Here is a 21,641-nt window from a genome sequence, read left to right as displayed (position 1 = left end):
CACTCGAAACGAGGTGATTATTAATTCAAACACGAGATAAATATCAAGACTACTATACATAACGTATTATAATAATCCCTATAGAAGCGCTTCAAAGTTGAACTACTCGTGAATTTACAGGTATCCAGACCTGCAGAGTCGAAGAATAGTTTTACTTCTCTCTAAATGAGGAATCCCTTAGTAAGTTGAAAAGAGGGAACCCCTGTTCGTTACAATAATCGCGTAGCATCATCCTGTCCGTCCTTTTTAACTATTCTCCGTTGTTCCTTGGTCGAATTAGTTTCCTTCAGAAGATAGTTGGGAGCAAGCGAAAGCATTGTTGTCTCGCAAAGCATTGTTTCCGGCGATTCTGGCGTTTACGCCCCTCTACAACACAATTGCAACGATTTCACCGAGTGAGAAAGGGGCAAAGAACAAATAATTTCGCATTTCCTACGCTATCGCAACCGTATTGCTTTTTCTCGGTTCAGCGTCGCTCCAGCTTTTAGAAAACTTCTTCTAGAAAAGTTCTCTTAACGTTTTTACGGAAAAACATCCCCTTTCGTACAATCTCGTGCTTGTCGGTCAAATTCTTCAGAGATCAAGACGCGTGTCTCTGATCTGCCCCTCGTTGAAATATCAACGATTCTTGATACATGTCGTCTTTATCGGATGTCGTAAAAATCGAACAAGATTCGAAATTGTTACTATCATTAAAACTTGTATTCGTGCTACATACTAATTTTTTATCACGTGTAGATATATTTTCGATAAATAACGATATAATCATGCAACAGTTGTATGATATTAAACTGCTAATGCATAACTCATATAACAGGTATGATGCCTATATTCATAAAAAATTTCTATCAAGTGTTCAAATACTTTCGGAAATCATAGGTACTTTCGTTTTACTTGCTTACATCGACTGCTCCATTCGTTTAATAAAATTCATGTGTTTCCGTCAGTTTGAGACAGATCTTCGATCACCTACTATCGGTTGTCGTAATAGCGTAACAAAGATTTCGATATAACTTTTTGAAATTCAACAAAATGTTACAATTAATAAGAGGGACGATTGCCGCCTCGTCATCGTCGCTTTATTTTACAACTTTTATGTTTAACCCCTGTAGAGCGTCGACGGAAGAACGTCTACGGAAGTAGCATTTTCTATTCGAAGCGCAGGGCATGCGAAATAGTCGGCATCGAATTTTCAATGGAGCTCCTGACGAAAGATCGTTTGAGGATTAGCAGCCGCTTTCATGGCTGAAATGCGCAGAATTAAATATTCCTTAGACTCGCTGGTTTTACCTCTCAGCGTCGGAGAATCTGTATATTGCATAAAGTAAATCGGGTTTTCCGTGATTTGATATTCTTGAGGCTTGTTCCCGGTTCTGTATCCTGTAGACCTGGATAGACCGTCTGAAATCATAATGCCTGCACCGAATAGCTAACAAGCTCTATTAGAATCACTGACAAAACTGTTCTAGTTACGTGTAATAATATACTATACCTAACGTTTGAAATCTCTGTGAGATCGTACTCTATTAAACCATCGTTAAATTGTTTGTCTGTTTTCTTCCGATATGTTGAAAAGAATATGAATTAATTCGAACGAACGGAGGAAATAAAAGAAATCTGTTGCTCGAGAAACTAAATGAACAGCCCGTCTCGTTCGCCGCCAGAAATTAGCTAATTCGCTCACGTACCGTGAATAATTGGTGTGCGTAAAGCAGAACGCTTTCAAGTCGTTGCTCGATAAACATCAGACAGGTGTCTGTTGCATATAAAGTCTGGCTCGAGCTCGGTTCGCGATTATTGAACCACTAGATCGTTAACAGCTTCGAAATTAGTGACGCACCATGTGTGCGTCATCTGAGGGAATTCTTTATCGGTAATCGTTATCAGTCAGTTATAAAAACAGTTGGAGGTATAAGATCGCGCAGAAGAAGTGTAGCAGAGAAATTAAAAATTGTGTAAAATTGAAAAGTGGTTAACGACTGTAAGATAGAGTGAAAAGTGAATAATACGTAAACAAGACCGTAAGAACATCGATATGTCGGTTTCTGAAGATTGTCTTTTAGCTAGAGATCGGCCTAGGGTGGGTTAAATGGCAGTTCGTGTCGACTCGACCGCTCGAAATCGTATGTACACGTTCGATTTACGGCAGAATTCCATTTATCTGAATCCATCGAGGGATTCAGATAGTCAGGGGATTCAAACAGTTCGTATAATTGGAATTCATATAATAGAAGTTTCACTGATTCCCCATGATTGCAATTTTTCGAAAGAGTTCACTTTTGGATAAGTGGATTTCGATCAGTTGGAGTTTATTTAATCGGACGCTAATTAAAATTTTGTTGAAATAAATAAAGTTTGTATAATAAAAATTCTGTTATATAGTAGAACTCTGCATTGAGATAAGTGGAGTCAATGAGCAGGAATTAGTTTAACCGAGCAGTATCTGATATTTCGTTCCAATAAGTGGAGTTCAGATAAATGGAGTTTCACTGCGTGTTTCTCCGGACGAAAAGCATCATTTTCTTCGTAAAGCAGCCGGCCCTCAAGTTCGACGGCCGTACTTTTCGCGCACCCTGTACAGATCCACGGTAGCCGATTCCAAATATAAACTTTCCGGTCTTCCTCTCCCAGTCGTTGATTAAAGGGTATTACTTACTCGGTAGTCGTACAAGCTCGAAAAGTCGACCCGTTTTCTTTGAGCGTGAAGCGAGAACCGGTAAAGTGCTGTTCCTCTGTTTCTTCGCCAACCTTTCCACGCCACACCTCTCTTTTTCTCCGTTCCTCTTTCTTCCTCTGATTTCTTCTCTACCTTTTTTCTCTACTTCTCCTGTATTGCCCGGTCGCTACGTCTGATTCACTCTGCCTCTCCCTCTTTTGTACCTTCAACTTGCCAGGAAGATTCGAGTTTCCGCGATACGGTCCAGCACCTTCACCTTTTTCTCTCTTCCCTTTTCTCTCTTCCCCCTGTCGTTCTGTTTCTCTCGCTCTATCCCCCTCTCAGCTCCACCCCAACCCTCCTCTTTTTCTCATATCACACTCACTATTTCTCCTCATCCTCGTTTTCGCTTTTAGTTCCGCCACCCTCGCTCTCTGCACTCGGCAACCCTTCCCGCCTTTAATACAGCAACCTCCTCCTTCTCTAGGCCACCGACGTTGAACCACCCCCGACAACGTCCTCTTCAAAACTCGCTACACGCGCAACACTTTACCAAATGAGTTCTAATTCATGCCACGTTCCTTGTCGCTCCCTCCCCACCTGCCTCTACTCTTTCCCTCTCTTTCTATCCATTCCGCGTCCTTTTTCTCGTTCTGTTTCACATTCGTCTTCCTCTGTCTCACCCCTTTTTTCTTTGAAGTACCCGAAGCTCTCCGCTACTCCTCGACTTTTCGTTCCTTCCACTCGTCGACGAAGGCGCCGCTGCTGTTCATTTAGAGACTCACCCCCGTTTACGATGTCGCGTCGCCAGTATGTTGTTTCGCCAACGTTTAACCTCGGCTCTTCGTACGCGCGCGTTTATGAATCGCGTTGTCATCCACGCGATTCGACGTCGTTCGTCCATTGGACGGCTCAGAGTCCGTTACCGGAACGACCACCCTCTTCTTTGTTTCCACTCGCTGTCTCCTTCATTACAGTCGCTCTTTCGCCCTTTTGGTCACTCTATCTCCCATCGCCTATTTGTACGTTCGTGGTATTTGGATTTCGTTATCCCATTTAATTCGAGCGTTTAACCGCTCGATGGTGCTCTTTCGGCTTGAGGGATGTCGCTACGCCTTCTGGTGCACGTATTTTTGGAACACGAACAAGTTGGACGCGTGTGCCGGGAGATGATTTCACCGAGCGGACTCGGAAGAGAATGCAGATGGATTCTACCGCTAATTTCACGTTTTCTTAATCCCTGGTGGATTGAGTCGTCGACGAGAAGGAATAGTGGCCTGTTCAGATCGGATATAACAAGCGCGTGAGGAAACTGATCTGGAAACGGTAGAACTATGATCGCACCGACTTCTAATTGGAAGGCTTTCGCGACGCTACAGCAACGGGATTCTATCGTAAAGCGGACCAAAGACTTTCGATCGACGCTAGATGGAGCGAAGTTTCCGGATTAGCCGATCCAATTCCCCAATCGCTCTGTAACTCGCGAATCGATATCGAATCCGCTGCCTGGATTCTGTATAACGCGGTTAAGATTCGTCGCGGTTATTTCAATCTCGAGACCCCGATGGTGCCAGGCTTTCCCAGGCATCGGTTAAAAAAAGGAGGGAGCGAAACGTCGTTTCTCGGACGCGATATTAAAGCCCAGCGACGATGCCGTGATGGTGTACGGTAATCGAGCTACAGAACGTACCAAGATAGTCAGTGCATGAATTGCGATGGTTGTCTGTAACGTGGTCTAGAATCCGAGCAATTGCTAGAATGTCGATTAATCCAGCATCGAATGTGGTAACGGTGTTTAGCGGACGAAACTGGAAAGGCTGTATCCGCGAGGAGACGGATCTTCTCGTCGCGTCTGTGGTCTGTTTGCCTTACGATAGCGAATCAATAGCACCGCCTACCGCCCCTCAGCTTCGCTCTCGTTATTTGTGCAATCGAGTCTTCGACTTGTGGTGACCTTATCCTCCGTAATAATCGTCTCGAGCGACGTGCTGCTCGTCTACCAGCTCTCTGTATCTCTAGCTCCGTTTCTCCACCGTTTCGCCATTCGTAGGAACGTCGGGATTGTTTCTCCGTTCAGCAACCTCCAGTTCCTAGCGAGCGATACCTCCGTTTTCAGGGTCGCCCTCGAGAAATTTTGTTCGCTCGTCGCCTTCTGACACACATTTCCCCACGGTTATCGCGTGTCTGCGAGCAATAAAAACAAATCAATATCACCCTCCTCTTCCTTTCCTTCCTCCCCCTCTCTCTCTATGTATCTATCTATCTATCTATCTCTCTACCGACGTTACTGCCTGAGGATACTTATTTCACCCCCTTTTGTGGGCGCCGAGATTACTTTTCTCTTCCCAATTGTGCCTCCACCACTAGGACCTATCCCTTTATCTCCCTTCGGTTCCGGAAACTTTCCACTCTTCTCGATGTTCCTCTTAGCTTCCTTCTTTCCCCCTTCTCGATCACAGCATCCTGTTCGCCTTCCTGAAAACGATTCCCTTTCTTCGCCAGTATCCTCTTTATTGCCGGCCTTGTTACTATTTTATCAGTCGGTCTCTGCGTCATCGGGACAAGGTCTCTGTCTTTCTTACTGTCTCTCCTTCTTTGTCTCTTCTTGCCTGCCTCTCGATCTCGAAACTCGACATGCAGTTTCATTCTTTTCTTCCTTTTTCTTTCATTATTACGAGTATTATTATCATTGTTGTTGTTATTATCCGTATCGGCGAATCCCAGTAAATTTTTCTTATTATCCTTGGTAAGAGCTCGTTAGAAGGCTGATCGATCAGCACGACATTCGATGAAAGACTGTAACGAAAAGCCCGCGTTTCATCGTCGAGGGGTACTTACGATCGTTTGCCATCCGATGCTAGTTTAGACGCCAAGTATACGTAATCACCACATCGAATGCTCTTTTCACGACTAACCGATGATTTTAGGTGGCAACGACTATCAAAGTTAGTTTACATTTGATTTTCACGGCACACGAAATGATTTCGGGCTGTCGAATTCTCCAAACCTAACATTCGTGCCTCGATTCATCTAGAAATCGTGCAATTTTCCAAATTCGGCTATGGGGATGGGTATTTAAAATGGTATTCGAGAAGATGGTACATGAAAGAAAAGCTCACATTATGTTATGCAACAGTTATTGTTTCTTTGAAGTCGAAAAATAGTTTGGACACACCTTAACTGCACTTGAAAAGATATTTCAAATTAAGTAAATAACTGATTCATACCAGTTAAGTGACGTTAAGTTGCTTGAATTTAGATAACATAGCTTATCTAAACGAGGCTTGAGAGATAACTCTTTGTTATTTATGTTTCCTGATCTTTTTCTAGCATGGAAAGATCAAGATTATTTAGAAACATTTAACGCAATTGTTACGCTAATAAAATTGTATTCTTCCATCGTGTAGAATGATAAAACTGGCGAATTTTAAGAAAATAACATTTCGCAACACAACAGGCTACAGAAATAGTAAAATCGGAAATTCTTGTAGGCAAAATTCAGACAAATCTTATGCAGACGTCGTATAATACGTTTGTTAATTAAGATGCAGTTGCCTAATATAATGTTAGAGGAATTATGAACAAATATAGTACTGCAAGAGTAATACACCGAGATATCCCTATTTTTCGATATAAATACTAATACTGACTCGTTATTGTGATATTATCGAAATTGTTGTGAATTTCCCGAAATGACGGTTGAGAAAAGTAGGCGATACGTGGTGTATGGTGATAGATCTACGAAATTCTCACCAATGAGTTCCAGGCTGATCGTTTTGACCGGCCCGACAATTCTCGAGTTAATTCCATTGAGAATATACATAACATAACCCGAAGTGGAAAAGTAGAAAGATTATCTATCCGACCAATAACATGAATCTTCTTGCCGGGCCCCTCTTTTCCGTTTCTGTCTAGGAAAAAGCTTCAGAGAATCGACTCCGGTGGCTCGATTCGAGGAGCAATCACCGCTCACGCCTACCCTCAAAGGATCTCTGTGCCGAGCGCAGGCGAAAGGAAAAAGTTTAAACTTACGACCCGAGGGGTGAGTCTCGTAGAATTCCAGCATGGAACGGTCAGACGTGTAACGAGCGAAAGAGAGGAGAGAAAAAAAAGAGAAGAAAAGAGGAAGAGGAAATCCATAGCGGTTGTTCACGGGTTTTTTAGTGCGGGTTAGCGTTATCGTGCCCCGTCTGAAAACTCTTTAGATGGACGCTTAAAAGCCTCGGGTACGAAAATTGCCGGCTGACCTAAATAACGATCTCTCTATTTCATTCATTGCGCGGCGCGGAAAAAGCGCTGGCGACACGCAGTCGGCAACGACGCCCGACGCGACGTTCGCCACCGCTGCCGCGTCGGTTTCCCTCTCTGTTCGGAAATAATTAGCCCCGGACCGCCGCCGCGTGCAAATATGATGCGTATCGAATCGATAATTCCTTCCCAGTGAGAGGAGCACGACGTGTTTACCACCCCTGCATCGTAGCCAAATTCAGATGCCAAGGAAATCAGCCGGAAGGGGTTGAATCTTCGACGATCCCTCGATCAATGGCCGCTTCGCTCGATCGGCACGGTCAAACGTTGCTTCTTCCTATTCGAATTGCCTCCGAAGCGATTACCGATCTATATCGAAAAATCAAAGACACGATCGTCGATCGATCAGCCTCGCGATTCTTCGTGGATCCTTAGGTATCGCCCGTTTTCTTACGAGTCGTGTCGAACAAAGTCACGCCTAATACCTTGGAAATGAAAGAACAGCGCGACGGAAAGAGAGATAGGTAGAAGGAGAGAGAATTCTAAAGGTTCCCGTTAATCGCGCGCGTCCGATGGTTTATGTCTAACTTAGAGATTTAGGTAGACCAAGGTTATCCGAGGCGGGTGGCAAGGATCGGCCTCGGTGCGACATGCAGCCGCGAGAAAAGTGGCAACGATCGAATATCTTGTCCTTGACGGACCTTGTAAGCCTTTTTTCATCCGACGCTTGGATCCCTTGCTACTTACCACCTTTCGGATGATCCTCAGATATCCAGGGCTTTTCCTCGACCAGGCGGAGGGAAACTGTTCAGTGATTAACTACCAGCTACTGCCGATCTGTTCACGCGAGAACACGTTCCCTACTTGCAGTAGCAGAACCACTTGTACCCCGAGATCGATTCGCGAACCACCCCTTGCACGTGTAGCAGAGACTCGATTCACCATCAACGATTCGAAAATCCCTCGACTTTTGCTTACCCCCGACAGAAAGATCACAAATCTCGAGAAATCAAGCACGAATTCCTTACTTTATCTCGAACCACGCGGTGACGCGTCTCGAACAAACGAAACCAGGACGATCCCACTAACTCGACCGCTCGACGACGAATTATACCAGCTGATATTAGGCGTGGAGGTCAGGATACTGGTCCAGAAGGGTGCATCCGAGATTCGAACGATCCGTACACATCGTGGTCGTGCCCTAGATTCGATCAACCCGGTCTGAAACCGATCTTTCGTTCGCCTCTTATCTCATCCGTTCCGCGAATCGGTAATCGAGGTGTTAAAAGGGTTCTCGAGGGGGTTGTTTGGCAACATGACGGGTAAACGTGAAGCGACTACGCGTCGTGGTTGCCGCCACAGCACGACTGGCCGGCCGGCCGAACTACCCTCACTGCTTTCGCCCCGTATCTCCTGCCTGCTTTTCCTCTTTCACTGGCGCGCGCGCTCTCTCTCTTCCCTTCTCTGTCTCTACTACCCTCACCACCACCGTGCACCCCTCTTTCCCCCATTCGACGATCCATCGAGCTGCTATATATGCGTTTCGTTTCGTCCTTTTCCAACTCGATATTCCATCGCCTTCTCGCATCCCCGAATTTCCCGTGACTTTTCGATTTTCCGCGTGACGTTACGTTGCTTGCAGTTTCAAACGTTTCCGTCGTGGTCACTTGGAACGTATTAAAGGTAATTTGCGTAGAAATTGGCGTCGTTCCTATGTTAAAGTCGTTTTACAGATTAGAATCGTTCGTTTCCAATGTTTCAAGGTTTACGAAGTCAAATTTAACTCTTGGACATTGCTACATCGTTTTTGGTAACGTTTTGCGTTGTGCGAGTTTTCTTTTGACATCATCTTTCGGTAATGATGTCGTAGCGATGTTATTAGCAACCATCTTTTCTACCTCGCATTTAATATCGAATTGCATTTATTTGACTCCAGCGATTTCTAAAATAAAAATGAAATTGTATTAAGATGAAATTCCTTTCTAACAATAATTTTCAACGGTTAACACGTTTTACGACACACAATAATATAAGTTTATCCTTTTATGTAAATTCCCTCGATAATAACGCAAATCCATTGTAAACCTTTCAAATCGACTTACAGGAGAAGTCGAACCAAAGATGCGACACGATGCGTAAGAAAGAAAAGAAACGCGAGTTCACCTTGCAAACACCTCTTGGTCGTACACATAAGCCCCCGCACTACCGATAATAATTAATTCAGCAAATTGAACACTCATCACAGCAGACGTGCCGTGTTTGAACACCGTGTTAACTCGCCGCTGTAACAATATTACAACAATCATCGCATCGGTGATGACGAGTGCGTCACGTGCGCCTGCAAATTATAGTAACACGGCGTAATTCACGAGACACGATGGATTCTCGTCTGGAACGAGCAAACAGCCCGGATCGATCGCGATCGCGTATACTGTCTCAAAAATACAGACGTCCTCGAGACGTCTTTGGACGCCGCGCCGCCCAGCGCCAATAGAAAATTTAAAAAAAAAAAAGTCGTTAGCTTTTAAGATCGTAAAAAGCTACGAATAAAACGTTGTGTATTTTATTTCTAAGACGGAGCTCGATCGGGCCACGAAAGGGTTACACCGAGTTATTTTTACGCTCGACGCGTTTCTTCGTGGCACAGAAGGAAGAAGGAGTAGTGGTCTTTCGGAAATTCTCAGTTCGTGCATCAGTAACAAACATTGCTCGGTGTAAATTTTCTCGCGTGCTCGATCGAACGACGAGTAGCGTCTCTTCGGGTGCACTCGCGGTCGGAAGTCGAGAGGATCGAATCGTACGATGGTTGAACCGAAATGGCCATCGTCGATCAAGGAACATTAGTTACATCTGGACGCAACTATGAGGAATTACGATCGAATTATCAAAAAACCTGTCAACAATTTTCAATATAATCGTCCGTTTTTCCGCAACAATGACGTTTTCAGCGAATGACTTCCCACAGAAACGATGAAAGCAACAAACGCTCTAATCTGTCTCGGAACGGCACTCGATCTTGTTTGCAGGTTTTTCTAAGATGGATGAACACAAAAGAAGCTATATACGATTCTGTCCTTGGTTGGTGCCTTCCGGGCCGTTTGCACACGCGATAGCTTAAACAGCGCCTTACACGTGACATGTCGAGAAAAGCGTCGCGTCGCCTGCAGGATTTATTCTGTAGCCAGGATAAACTGCGTTGGAAATAATACCTTAAACGCGGTGCAGCTTTCACGATGGCACGTCAAAAAGTTTGACAACGGCGGCACGATGCATTAATTAAAATGAAATCCTCGGTCTGGCACGGCCAGCTCGGCTCCTCTAATTCGCCGGATATTCCGGTCCAGCTCCTTCAACGTCCGCCCGGGATTCGAACAATCTCCTTAAACGATGCGGAAATTAGCAATGAAATTATTATTAGACACGTAGAGAGAGAGAGAGAGAGAGAGAAAGCACTCGTAGAATCAGTGGAATATTCTAAGAGAGATGAAATGGCAGGTTTTTCGTGGAAAAATATCGGGATAAGATTAGATACGTTGGATTGAAAAATTTTAGTAACGTAGTTGCTAATAGAACATTACTAACATTTTATTGGAACATTACTGATAACGTTGCTATGGAACGTTACTAATAATTATCAGATTACTCTATCAAAATGGATAAAATCTTAATATCATAAAGTAAGATACGATTATTTAGTCAGTTATAACATCTTAGATGTTTTAACACGTTTAACATTTATACTTTAATATCTTTCATATTTATGAGAATATATCGAATTAAATATATTCCATTTACCCGCATTTTCCTCTACCTTAACCGTTTCATAGACAATAAAAATTAACCATGGGAGTAATAATGATTATTTCCATTAATTAATTAATTAATGATGATAACCTTCTAATACTCTACTATCTACTGATCACAAATATTTTGCCCATTTTTATGAAGTAATCTGATAACACTTTCTTCATATGGGTAAGCATCTACATCTAGTCTCTCCAATCGATATTAGATTTTCATCCTTGCAGAACGAACTCGCATAGCCGAAGTTTCGTTTCGGCCGCCTCGTTTCCGCAAACTTTGCCAATCTTTCACGGTCTCTTTACGCGAGAGCGGTTTTTCACCGAGCGAATACCCATGAACAGCTGCGCCAGGTTATTAATCAATCGTTCCCCTGACTCGACGAATTTCACCAGTTTGTTTTAACTTAGCGTGCACTAATTCGTACACATTGGTGGCCCCCATTCCACGTAATCGCAGGGGTCATGTATTTCGCGAACGATTTATTTTCTTTCCGGTTGCCTTTCCCCTTATTCCACGCGGCCATTCGCTAGCCAGCCATTTCACTATTTTACCTAGAATAATGAAACTCCAGATTAATCCTATCAGTCAGAGTTTCGAGCGGCATTTCGAAGCAACGTGTTCTTCAACTGGTTCGATGTTTGCGTCCAATATGAAACATAAACAATGTTATTGTTCTCGAGTCTCCTAAGAAGATAAAAAACAATCTTTTTGGTGGAAAAATATATATTGTGTGATGAATACGATATTAAATATTGTGAGTATTAGAATAATTTATTTTATCTTCTAAACTAAATAAGAGTAAAAAGTTGAAACAAAAGTAAAATTTAAGCTCCAACTTTAGTGTGATTGAAAAAAATGAAAGTGACAGAAACTCCCGATTTGCCATTTGTTCTACGTTTAAGTGTTGAACAACATAAACGCCAAAATCAACAAATATACATTCTCTGTTTACCAGAAAAATCTCCACTTCCGTTTGGCACTTTCGTCATTTACTATTGCAACTCCTGAATTAGCAGTTCGATGGAGATCCACCTATCGAACGGCAGAGACTTTCAATTAGCGACACAGTATCGACTCGTTACCAAAATCGGAAGTGGAGTCGATTTATCGATTCCGTCAAGCTAATATCGCGCAAAACTATTCCGCGTCTCACATCCTACGTGCCCGTTGCATGTTTACACGCTCGCCGTTCGGACAGAAATATAGCTCAACTAATGAGTCTCTCTGTTCCCAAAGAGAGTTGCCGTTGTTGCGACAGCGATCTCCGTTGGTGAGCGTTCAATTCTACATCCCCAATCCTGTCTATTTCGGGTATCGATTTCGAATAACCTTTGCTTCATCGATCCTCGATTCGATCGGCGCATTACAAGATGGCGGATCGATTGCCAGTGAATATGACTCCTTCACCACACTCTTCATCCGTCAATCAAACCACAATCTGATCAAAAAGGATCTTAAGGGAGAGAAGCGTTAAGAACTCGCCGTTAATGTCCTTATTTAAGCCGTACACCGTGATTACGTCGGTCCGCCAATATTCTTGCATGACCTAATTTCCGTCCCACTACCCACTCTCTCCTACCTATCACTTCTCTCTTCTGTCACCCTACCCCAACTCCCCAAGACAAGTCTAAACACAAGACCGAGTTATACTTATTCTACAAATAATTATCCCCGTTACGTGTATCCCCTTGTTGATTTTCCAATATTGTCTCTGCTTTTATTATCTGACACACGTATACGTATTCATATATATATATATATATATATATATATATGTATGCATATGCTTAGGTACGATGAGCCAGCTTTAGGGAAACACTCCCCTTCCCTGCACTCTCGCCCCATTCCGCCATTCCTCGAATTATCCCGTGGTACCGGCCCTCCCCTCTCCAAACTTTCCTGCATCACCCCACTTCTTTGCAGAGATTTGCCACGGTACTTTCAATACACCTGCTACCGGCTATTGTTAATGTAACACTAGTCGGGAGAGGGAAATTATTGTCCTGACAGACACACCGTTCCATTTCCTTCCATCAATCTTGGTTCTACGAGCACCGATGACCGGCATGAGGCACCGATTCATATTTTTGCAACGACGACGGGTGCGATGTAAAATTTAGAACGAGCGCGAACGTGGTAATCAATGAGGTAAGCCGGGATACGCGTATCTCATTGGTTATTCCGTGACAAGACGCGCATGACAGTTTCCTCCTGTGTGTGTGTGTGTCTCTCTCTCTCCTTCTCTCTCTCTCTCTCTCTCTCTCTCTCTCTGTCATACGCGCGATTTTCGTCCCCCGTCTCTTTCTTCAAACCCTCTGTCCTGCTCGTTCGCGCTCCCACCATGGAACATCCAAACTCCTCGTCTCACCGTTCATCACATACCCTCGCTCCTCTCGCTTCTCTTTTCCACCTGATTTTCTCTGTATTCCTCTCTGTCGGTCCTTTCTGACAAAAGTGCATTATTACACTGCAATGAAAAGGGATAATGTACCCCGGTTGCGCTCCGTTATTTCTCCATTAATCCTACTTTGCTGGTGGCAGTCGTGGTTTCAACATTTTTCCCCCTTTCTATTTCGGCTGCTAATCAATTAGAATTAAAAAAGTGTGAAATAACGAGACGAGAGAAATGACGAGGTTCATCGTGTAATAGTGACATTACGATTTTCCCTTTCTGTGTTCTCTTTCTTTCCAACTCGCAAACTCTCCATGATAGTAACATAAAGGAAATTTTAAACGAAAGAGGTAATCTGTTAATTAATCATTTGAATGAGTTGAACAGATCACAGTGAACCTTGCTCGGTTTTTATTCAATAAATGGTTGCCTGTTTAATAGGTAAATTCTGCTGTTGCTGTGGGATTTTTTAAAATCCGGGTAAGCACGGTACAACGTTTGTTAGACTCTCGAAAGGAGAATTAATGAAATGGCGATAGGTATTTGCAGTACCGTAAAATGAAAATGAATAAACAGAAAACCATGATCCGTTATGATTACCAGTAATATAGTGTATCTATTCTATATACGATAATAAGTTATAAACTTATTTTTAAATAATTGTTTTGATATCTTTTTATAACTCATAAAATACCATTGTAGCAATTAATGAAATGTTATTGATAGAAGAAGAGTACATATGATAAATACAACTTAATTCTTGTATATTGGAAAGAAAGGAATTATCGATCATATATTCTTACATTATTTGCTCAAATAATTAAAGCATCCTCAAGTGTGTGCATTCTTTGATAAGATACATACCACTATTTCGAAATCAGATCTGAGCAGCGCAATCCTTGCTTGTCCCTGCATTCTATCGATGCACTTGCATGCACTTTTATAATGTTTAATTTTACCACAATACGGCGCTGGTGAAGTTATCAACGGGCGCTTTGAATTTCACCACGCTCTTTGTAAACACGCGTCCTTCCCTGTCGACGGCTCGAGTGTGTCTTTATACTATTTTTGATCGCTTGCTTTATGATACGCCACTTGTTTCGTTTATTCTCAAGTTGACCACCATCTTTAAGAAAACAAATTATTCTTGTAGAGTATCTTACGGACCTAGTATTTCATTTGAAGGAAATGAAGCGTTAAGTTAACAGTAGGCTGGTAATGAGCTTTGTGTTGAGCTCGGCGTGTGCATCAACCGATGCATAATTGTGTTAAATTCTTCTGTGACAATAGTAACCAGATCGTACGCAATGCGATAAAACTGTAGTTGTGTGCGCTGTCCACGTAACCATAATCGTATTCATACAAAAATGTAATCACCTTTCTGTGCGGTACTTAAATGTCTTGAAATACATGCTTTCTAAAATTTACTTGTTGGGCATGAATGGACAGGTGCAATCCTCCAGGGAAAGGTTAGGTAAGTGTCGAATTTAATGCGAGTCAATTACGCTTAAAAATTTCCGAGTAATTGATTTCTTCCTTGATTGTTCATAGTTGTGAGCAACGGAGATTTCTGTTCATTAATCATACCTTTTTTATTAGTAAAATCTAGATCATGATTCTTAGTGATCCTACTTCATTCTTTTTTCATCCACTAAGCAAACTTTTTCGTATAATTGAACGTAAAGAAAAAAAGTTTTAGAAATATATGAACCATTGATTTGTTAAATGTCGCTTATTCTTAGGAGGTTTTACTAACAGTACAATAGGGCTGTTCTCTGGGATTATTGCCACTGACCGTGTTCCAAACATACAACTAGCAGCTACTACAAACAATGAACTACCTATGGATGATTCCAATGTTAGTACAGAAGTTGATAGCAAAGTCAAAACAAAATTATTATCCATGTGGAATAATGTTAAATATGGTTAGTGTGAAACAATTTCATAGTTAGTTAACACATTCAATATAGAAAACATGAATGTACATGTTATAGAAAAATTGATTCCTGCCACCATCCTTCAATTTTATGTGCCACATTAAACATGCTAACACATGTGCATATTGCAACAAATCTCATTTAGATTTGATTTCTTTGAAGGCTGGACCATCAAAGTAGTTAAACCAAATTTCTCAAAAGAATCTCCAGTATGCTTACTTGGAAAAATTTATCGCAAAAAGCCAGAAGAATTTTTGGAAAAGGCTTCCGAAGCTGAAAAGACTTTAGACACTGGAAGTGAAATATCTTTAGCTATGGATGCTATTAGTTTTGAAGATGGCATAGAGGAATTTAAGAAGGATTTCACCTCGCGTCTTTGGTTAACATATAGAAGGGAATTTCCTATATTGAATGGTTCTACATTTACCACTGACTGTGGTTGGGGATGTATGCTACGTAGTGGTCAAATGATGTTGGCACAGGCATTGGTCTGCCATTTTCTTGGAAGAGGCACTTATCTTCATCATAAATTTTAGTTATAAATTGCAATACAATAATTATTGAGTATACATATTATACATATATTATATATATTATAATCTTTTTATAGAATAATTTATTTTCTCTATAGAATGGCGATGGCAGGTAGACCAACCACTAAAAACAGAACAACAAAAATTGGATGAACATAATCACAGGTTAATAATTAAATCGTTTGGAGATCTACCAGACAGCACATCTCCATTTTCCATACATACACTTGTTTCTTTGGGTGCCCTGTGGGGAAAACGTGCAGGAGATTGGTATGGGCCTTCCTCTGTAGCTCATCTTTTAAGCCAAGCAGTAGAACAAGCAGCAGAACGACATCCAGTATTTAGTAACTTGGCTGTTTATGTTGCTCAAGATTGTGCAGGTGATACAGCAGCTGAGATTCCTTTTATTCGAATTGAATAATATTATTTAATAGGAATTTTTCTGTATACTCCCGACACCTAATTTATAATATCTTTTTACAGTTTATCTGCAAGATGTAGAAAATGTATGCCAAATGCCGGATGGCAAGTGGAAATCTCTTATACTTTTTGTACCTTTAAGGCTTGGTGCTGACAAATTGAATCCTGTTTATGCATCTTGCCTAACACATTTACTTACGCTAAATACCTGTATTGGAGTTATCGGTGGCCGACCTCGCCATTCGCTTTATTTTATTGGTTTCCAGGAAGATAAATTAATTAATCTAGATCCACATTATTGTCAAGAAACTGTTGATGTATTAAAAGATAATTTTCCTTTGACGAGTTTTCATTGTACTTCACCGAGAAAAATGTTAATATCAAAAATGGATCCTAGTTGTTGTGTTGGATTTTATTTTCATAATAAAATGCAATTTACAAACTTTATGGAGATTGCTCCCTCTGTATGTATGGTCATTTTCATGAAGATCATTGTTCTATATTTTAGATAATTCTTAAATCCAATGACATATTTTTGGTATTACAGTACTTGGTGCCGGAAGATGAGAAAGTCGACTATCCGATGTTTTTATTTTGCGAAGGGAGTGGGAAAGATCTCCAACAAAAAATTGAAATTGCAGAAAACATAATTCCCACTACTGCCTCATTTACAGGTAGTGGGACGTATGATGATGATCTTGACGAGTGCGAAGAATTTGAACTAGTACAGTGAGATATTTATCATAGACATTAAAGAAGAAATATCATGTACTTAAAAAACATTCATGGATAGTTTTTTGAGAAGAATGATAATGTTTGTCATTAATCATAATTCTCTCTTCATTCGTCCATATATGTACAAGGAAGAAATCAATTGACGACTTTAGCAGATGACAACGTTGCATATTAGAGAGTTGAGTATTAATTTCTAAAATGAATTTATGCCGCAAGATGATCTTTAGATCTCAACGTGCTCGTTAAATGACTGACGTGAATTAATATATCAATATTTTCCATTCGCGATAATGCATTTATAGATTCAAATTAGCGTTATCGTTGATACTTTATTTCTGTGATCATAATTTAATGCGGCTTTTTGTATATCGGTTTGTTGTTGCACAATTTTTTTTATCTTGTTTATTGATCTCAAAAGTTATTGCTTTTAAATATTTGTTAGGATATTGATTTACTATATGACTTAGAATTGTCATAACCAAGAAGATATTTATTCTTTTTCACGCAATTATCACGTCAAGAACTTGCGTAGATCGTAAGTTGACAATTTTGTTATAAAGAGTACTTTTTATAAAAATTTCTTAATTCCTTACGGAAATGTTCCTGACATAGCTTATTTTGTAACACAGCAATATTAGATTTCTCTTAGATTTTTTGCAAAAGCAACTTGAGTATATTTCGTTGTGTGCTTAAGTCAAAAATGTGTGTGTATGTGTGCAATCATCAGCGCACATTATACATATATTTAACCATATCTACCTGTTATAACATTTAAGCTTCAATTAATTTAAATTCTTTTTCATAACACAGCTTTAAGTTATTTATTTATTTAATATGTATTCTAATTTTCGTTTGACGACTATATTGAACTTATACTAAGTTCCCAAAGCGCATCACTATGTTTGACATAACGTTTTATGTTATGAAAGAGAAACATGTAATTAACCCTTTGCACTCGAGAGGTGACTCAGTCGCCACGGCGTTCCGTGCTGCAACTCCAGTGGTGAGCGAAAGACGACAGACCCTGTTCATGCTAGATTTCGACATCTCCAATTGATGTGAGTGCAATATTAGTTCGTAAATTGGTTCCCTAGCTCTTTACGTTCTTTGTTAGGAAATGTAAAATGTTAGACTTTAAAATGGAGATACAATATTTAATCTCATATCCCGCCGAAACTAGAGTTCTAATAACGTCTCCAACGTTAGTTCGCATTCGAAGATCATGGCGAAAGTATAATAGTTTAAAAACCCTAAAAAGATGGTTTTCGTAAGTGAAATTAGCTCAAATGAAAATGAACTTAATTTTGAACTGTTGAAAAATGAGATCAATTGCATTCAAGAATGCACCTTAGTGAAATCTTTATAAATTATCATACAAAAAAGAGATACGGAGATTAATATTACAAAATCATATTTTCAAAGTTGTAAATATAGATAAAGCATTAGAATATAATGTTTTTGTAAGTTAATTTGTATATAAAATCATTTTACGCTAGCTGTAAGACACGCGTCACGTATACGCTAAATCATCCCTACTAGCTGCTACGCCCGACCGAAAAAGTCCTCGAGTGCAAAGAGTTAACAGCATATATAACATTAAGCTATTGTTATCATGAAAAAAATGAGTTAATATTCGAATGAAAAGAAAATGTGAGCATGATATATAAGGTATATTATACTCATATTAATTAAGGTCTGTACACAACTAAAAGTTATTAAAATTCTTATATCGGTACAGTTAAAAATAAATATGAAAAAATGATAAAAATCATGTTTCAAAGTTTATTTCCTGTTTCGTTAATACATCTTAAAATTACAATATAAACATAATATATATCATACCTTAATACACTTGCATCATACGAGCCTCAATAAATTCTACCAATTTAGAATAAGTCTTTAGCTTCTTTGATTCCTTTATATTACAATATCAATAATGTTTTACAATTGATATTTATAAAGCATGGTAAGTGGACTTAAATATAAACCATTATATTTACAATTACTTGTTTCATTCGTGACTTTTATTAAAATATTTGACATTGTTGTCGTAAATACTTTTAGCAAATTTAACGTGTCGATGTAAAGAAAATATATAAATATAAAGATCAAATTGAATATGTATAAAACAAGTAAAAATTCACAAATTTTGTACTATGATCATGCAAAATATTTAAATGATCTACGTCAATTGTTAAATATATATATATAGTATATGTAAGTTACAGAAAAATATATCATAGATTTTTTCCACAATTTGTATTCATTAATCAATCCATTAATATTTGTGCGTATGTAAATTAATACCTTACAGCACACATGGAAGCATATGTTCACTATTAATTTAAACGATTTGCACTAATTCGTTATTTGTTCTGTTAAAATACTAATATGTTCTAGCAAATTAAGACTATGATAAGTATTTTGTAAGGGATTGTTTTACAAGTGGCCATAACTCATCAGTAGTGTTACCTCGAAAAGTATTCAATAGTCCTAAATTACCATAAAATTTTAAAATAGGCTCAGTTGCATCTGAATATCTCTTCAGCCTTTCTTGTACAATTTCAATCTTATCATCGTCCCTTTTACTTAAGGGTTCACCGGTCACGTCATCTTTACCCTGTTGAAAACCAAATTAATATTAGTCATTCGAAGGAAATATATAGTTGAGGACGATCGAAAGTCTCAAAGATATAAAAAATCGTGTAAAAAAAAAAATTCATCGGTTACTAAATCGAAGGGAAGGTAATCTAATTATTAAGTTTCATTAGACATGTTACTAATGATACATTTGGACACAAATCGAAGTTTCTGTTCCAACTTACCGGTACTTTAGGACTGTTGAACCCGATGTTATATACTCTTCCACTAGGCAAATGAATCCACCTGTTTTTCACGCGGTCTAATATCACCTTGATGGGAACATCAAGGTAGAGGACTAGATTCACTGGATGTATTTTTTGCAGTTTCTCCGCTTGCGTTAAGGTTCTTGGAAATCCTGTAGCAATGCCAAGTACTTATTTCGAATTTAGTTACCCGCCACCGTAATACATTGTATGTTCAACGTCAGGATTGGATATTAACTGATAAAAGTAATCATCGCAAAAGTAATTAATTTAATAATTAAACAATGAATTTAATATTTGATCTAATTGATAGTTAAATAACTAACTGCAACTATACATTGTTGAACGAAGGTATTTAAATAATTTAATAATTCATTCGTTAGTCGCAAAAGGCAATAAAATATCTCAACTCTAATAATCAGTTATTAATTGTATTAAATATTGCCAACGCTGAAGTGACGTTTTTAAGATTTCAATTTCCGCTGAATTACTCACCGTCTAGCAACCAATTCTGGTCACCAACCGAATCGATTTCTTTGTTTATCATTGATATCATTACATCGTCAGGAACGAATTTACCGGATAACACGTAACTCGAAACTGCTTTGCCCAATTCTATATAATTAAAATGATTACATACGTATTATTTATTAACGTAACGATTACATATATTTATCGTTTCATACTAAGCATTGTTATTTTTCTGTTAATTAATCATACGGCGGACTTTGAGACGGGCGATAATTGTATCGATGAGAGATCATATTTATCCCGAGAATATTGTTTAAATTCGTATATATATCAAAGAGTTTGGTATTTTGTCACTGTTTGAATAAATAACCCGACAGAATGATACTGGATACATATATAAAAGCATATATATATATATAAAAGTATACTCTAATCGCATCCGTAATTAGCTATTTCCAGAATGCGTATTCTTCTAAGCAATTTGTTACAAACTATACAAAATTTTGGTAATTTACTTTGCTGATTTTTAATTAAATGTGTAAAATAGTCTGTATAGTAGTTTTTTATAGGATTAGAGATTAGAGATTAATTCATAAAAGTAACAAAAAATACCTAATAAACTAATACAGATAGATTCTATAACATGAATCTACGTATGAATCTACGCTAGATTAATTCCCTGTATTTGTATCAATAACTTATTAAATTATGCGTGGAATTTGAAACAATAAAATATCAACAGAGATTTACATTATCTAGCAATAAATAATGTTGCAATATAATTCTGAGCACGAGTCTAGATGTTTGAGTGTTTATAAATAAACAGTACGATTTTCATTTAAATATTCTCGCGTAAATTTAGTTCTCAATGAACGTAATACGATGCTATTACGTGAAATCGTTAAACAAGACTTAACAAGAGCAATCTTAATTTGCTTAGGAAATATCGAAGAAATAAGCGCTTTTCTAACCGTGTTTCATGAAATAAAACATCTCAAAGACAATTCAAAAACATCTCAAAGTATATATGTACACACATATATATCATGAATATACATATATCTAAAATTTAAAAATGTTCTTGACAAATTTATTTTAGAAAACAAACGCAAAAATTTTATCATTTTTATTGGTATAATTGAACGATACAACAAAAAATTTATAGTTTGAAACGTACCGGTGTTACTATTCATATGAAGTCGTAATTTATCACCGCTCGATATGTGAGTCATCTTAAAATGTTTGACAATTCGAGTTGACATAGTTCCTTTACCAGAAGCAGGGGCACCTAGTATTACGGCCCTGAAGGCCATAGCCTTGGAACACCACGTGGATAGCGTTACCATTAAATCGTTACTTTGAAGAAACACCAAAATAAAAAAATTGGTCAACTTTTTATGTTGAACACTTGAACTTCAAGTTGCTCTATACTATTACTTCTGACGACGATTCACGCGAGAATGTTATGGTAACTATAATTCTTTAAAATATAACTCGTTACTCTATAACAGTGACCTGTGAGCCACGATGGCGACCAGTTGTCGAACTGTTAGATAACTGATTAACCAATGAATGAAAACATCTAGTTTTTTCTGCTTT

The 21,641-nt window shown here is 39.0% G+C and overlaps 3 protein-coding genes across 11 annotated transcripts in view; 1 reads left to right on the top strand and 2 right to left on the bottom strand.

The window, feature by feature from the left end:
- LOC126863943 (metabotropic glutamate receptor) overlaps positions 1–8,848 on the bottom strand; it is a 34,209-nt gene extending 25,361 nt beyond the window's left edge. For 2 of the 5 annotated variants that reach the window (XM_050614706.1, XM_050614705.1), the window contains exons 1-2: positions 7,652–8,848; positions 2,657–5,452 (exon numbers count right to left, since the gene is read on the bottom strand). The gene's annotated coding sequence lies outside the window, so the exon portion shown is untranslated. The remainder of the gene's footprint in view (positions 1–2,656; positions 5,453–7,651) is intronic. The other 3 variants (XM_050614707.1, XM_050614710.1, XM_050614709.1) reach the window with 2 other exon arrangements.
- Positions 8,849–12,905: 4,057 nt separating this feature from the next.
- LOC126863946 (cysteine protease ATG4D) lies at positions 12,906–16,772 on the top strand. 4 transcript variants are annotated; one of them, XM_050614717.1, is made up of 9 exons: positions 12,906–13,450; positions 13,542–13,712; positions 13,803–14,149; positions 14,254–14,574; positions 14,843–15,025; positions 15,200–15,547; positions 15,669–15,950; positions 16,054–16,454; positions 16,538–16,772. In XM_050614717.1, exons 4-9 carry the CDS (start codon positions 14,511–14,513, stop codon positions 16,721–16,723), a joined length of 1,464 nt encoding a protein of 487 aa, XP_050470674.1. In that variant the 5' UTR covers positions 12,906–13,450; positions 13,542–13,712; positions 13,803–14,149; positions 14,254–14,510; the 3' UTR covers positions 16,724–16,772. The 4 variants fall into 4 exon arrangements, with proteins under 4 accessions (XP_050470674.1, XP_050470673.1, XP_050470675.1 ...); XM_050614716.1 differs by having other exon boundaries at positions 13,803–14,574; XM_050614718.1 differs by lacking the exons at positions 13,542–13,712; positions 13,803–14,149.
- Positions 16,773–18,493: 1,721 nt separating this feature from the next.
- On the bottom strand, positions 18,494–21,612 carry LOC126863951 (GTP:AMP phosphotransferase AK3, mitochondrial). Of its 2 annotated transcripts, none has more exons than XM_050614727.1 (4): positions 21,220–21,612; positions 20,067–20,186; positions 19,551–19,723; positions 18,494–19,345 (listed from the first exon to the last, which is right to left on the bottom strand). In XM_050614727.1, the coding sequence occupies exons 1-4, from the start codon at positions 21,386–21,388 to the stop codon at positions 19,136–19,138; spliced, it is 672 nt and encodes a 223-aa protein (XP_050470684.1). In that variant the 5' UTR covers positions 21,389–21,612; the 3' UTR covers positions 18,494–19,135. The 2 variants fall into 2 exon arrangements, with proteins under 2 accessions (XP_050470684.1, XP_050470685.1); XM_050614728.1 differs by lacking the exon at positions 21,220–21,612 and adding an exon at positions 21,014–21,141.
- Positions 21,613–21,641: the final 29 nt, after the last annotated feature.

Source organism: Bombus huntii, chromosome 3, assembly GCF_024542735.1.
Source record: "Bombus huntii isolate Logan2020A chromosome 3, iyBomHunt1.1, whole genome shotgun sequence".
Lineage (NCBI taxonomy): Eukaryota > Metazoa > Arthropoda > Insecta > Hymenoptera > Apidae > Bombus > Bombus huntii.
Note: the sequence above shows the minus strand (reverse complement) of the source record. Positions and strands in the feature narration are given on the sequence as shown.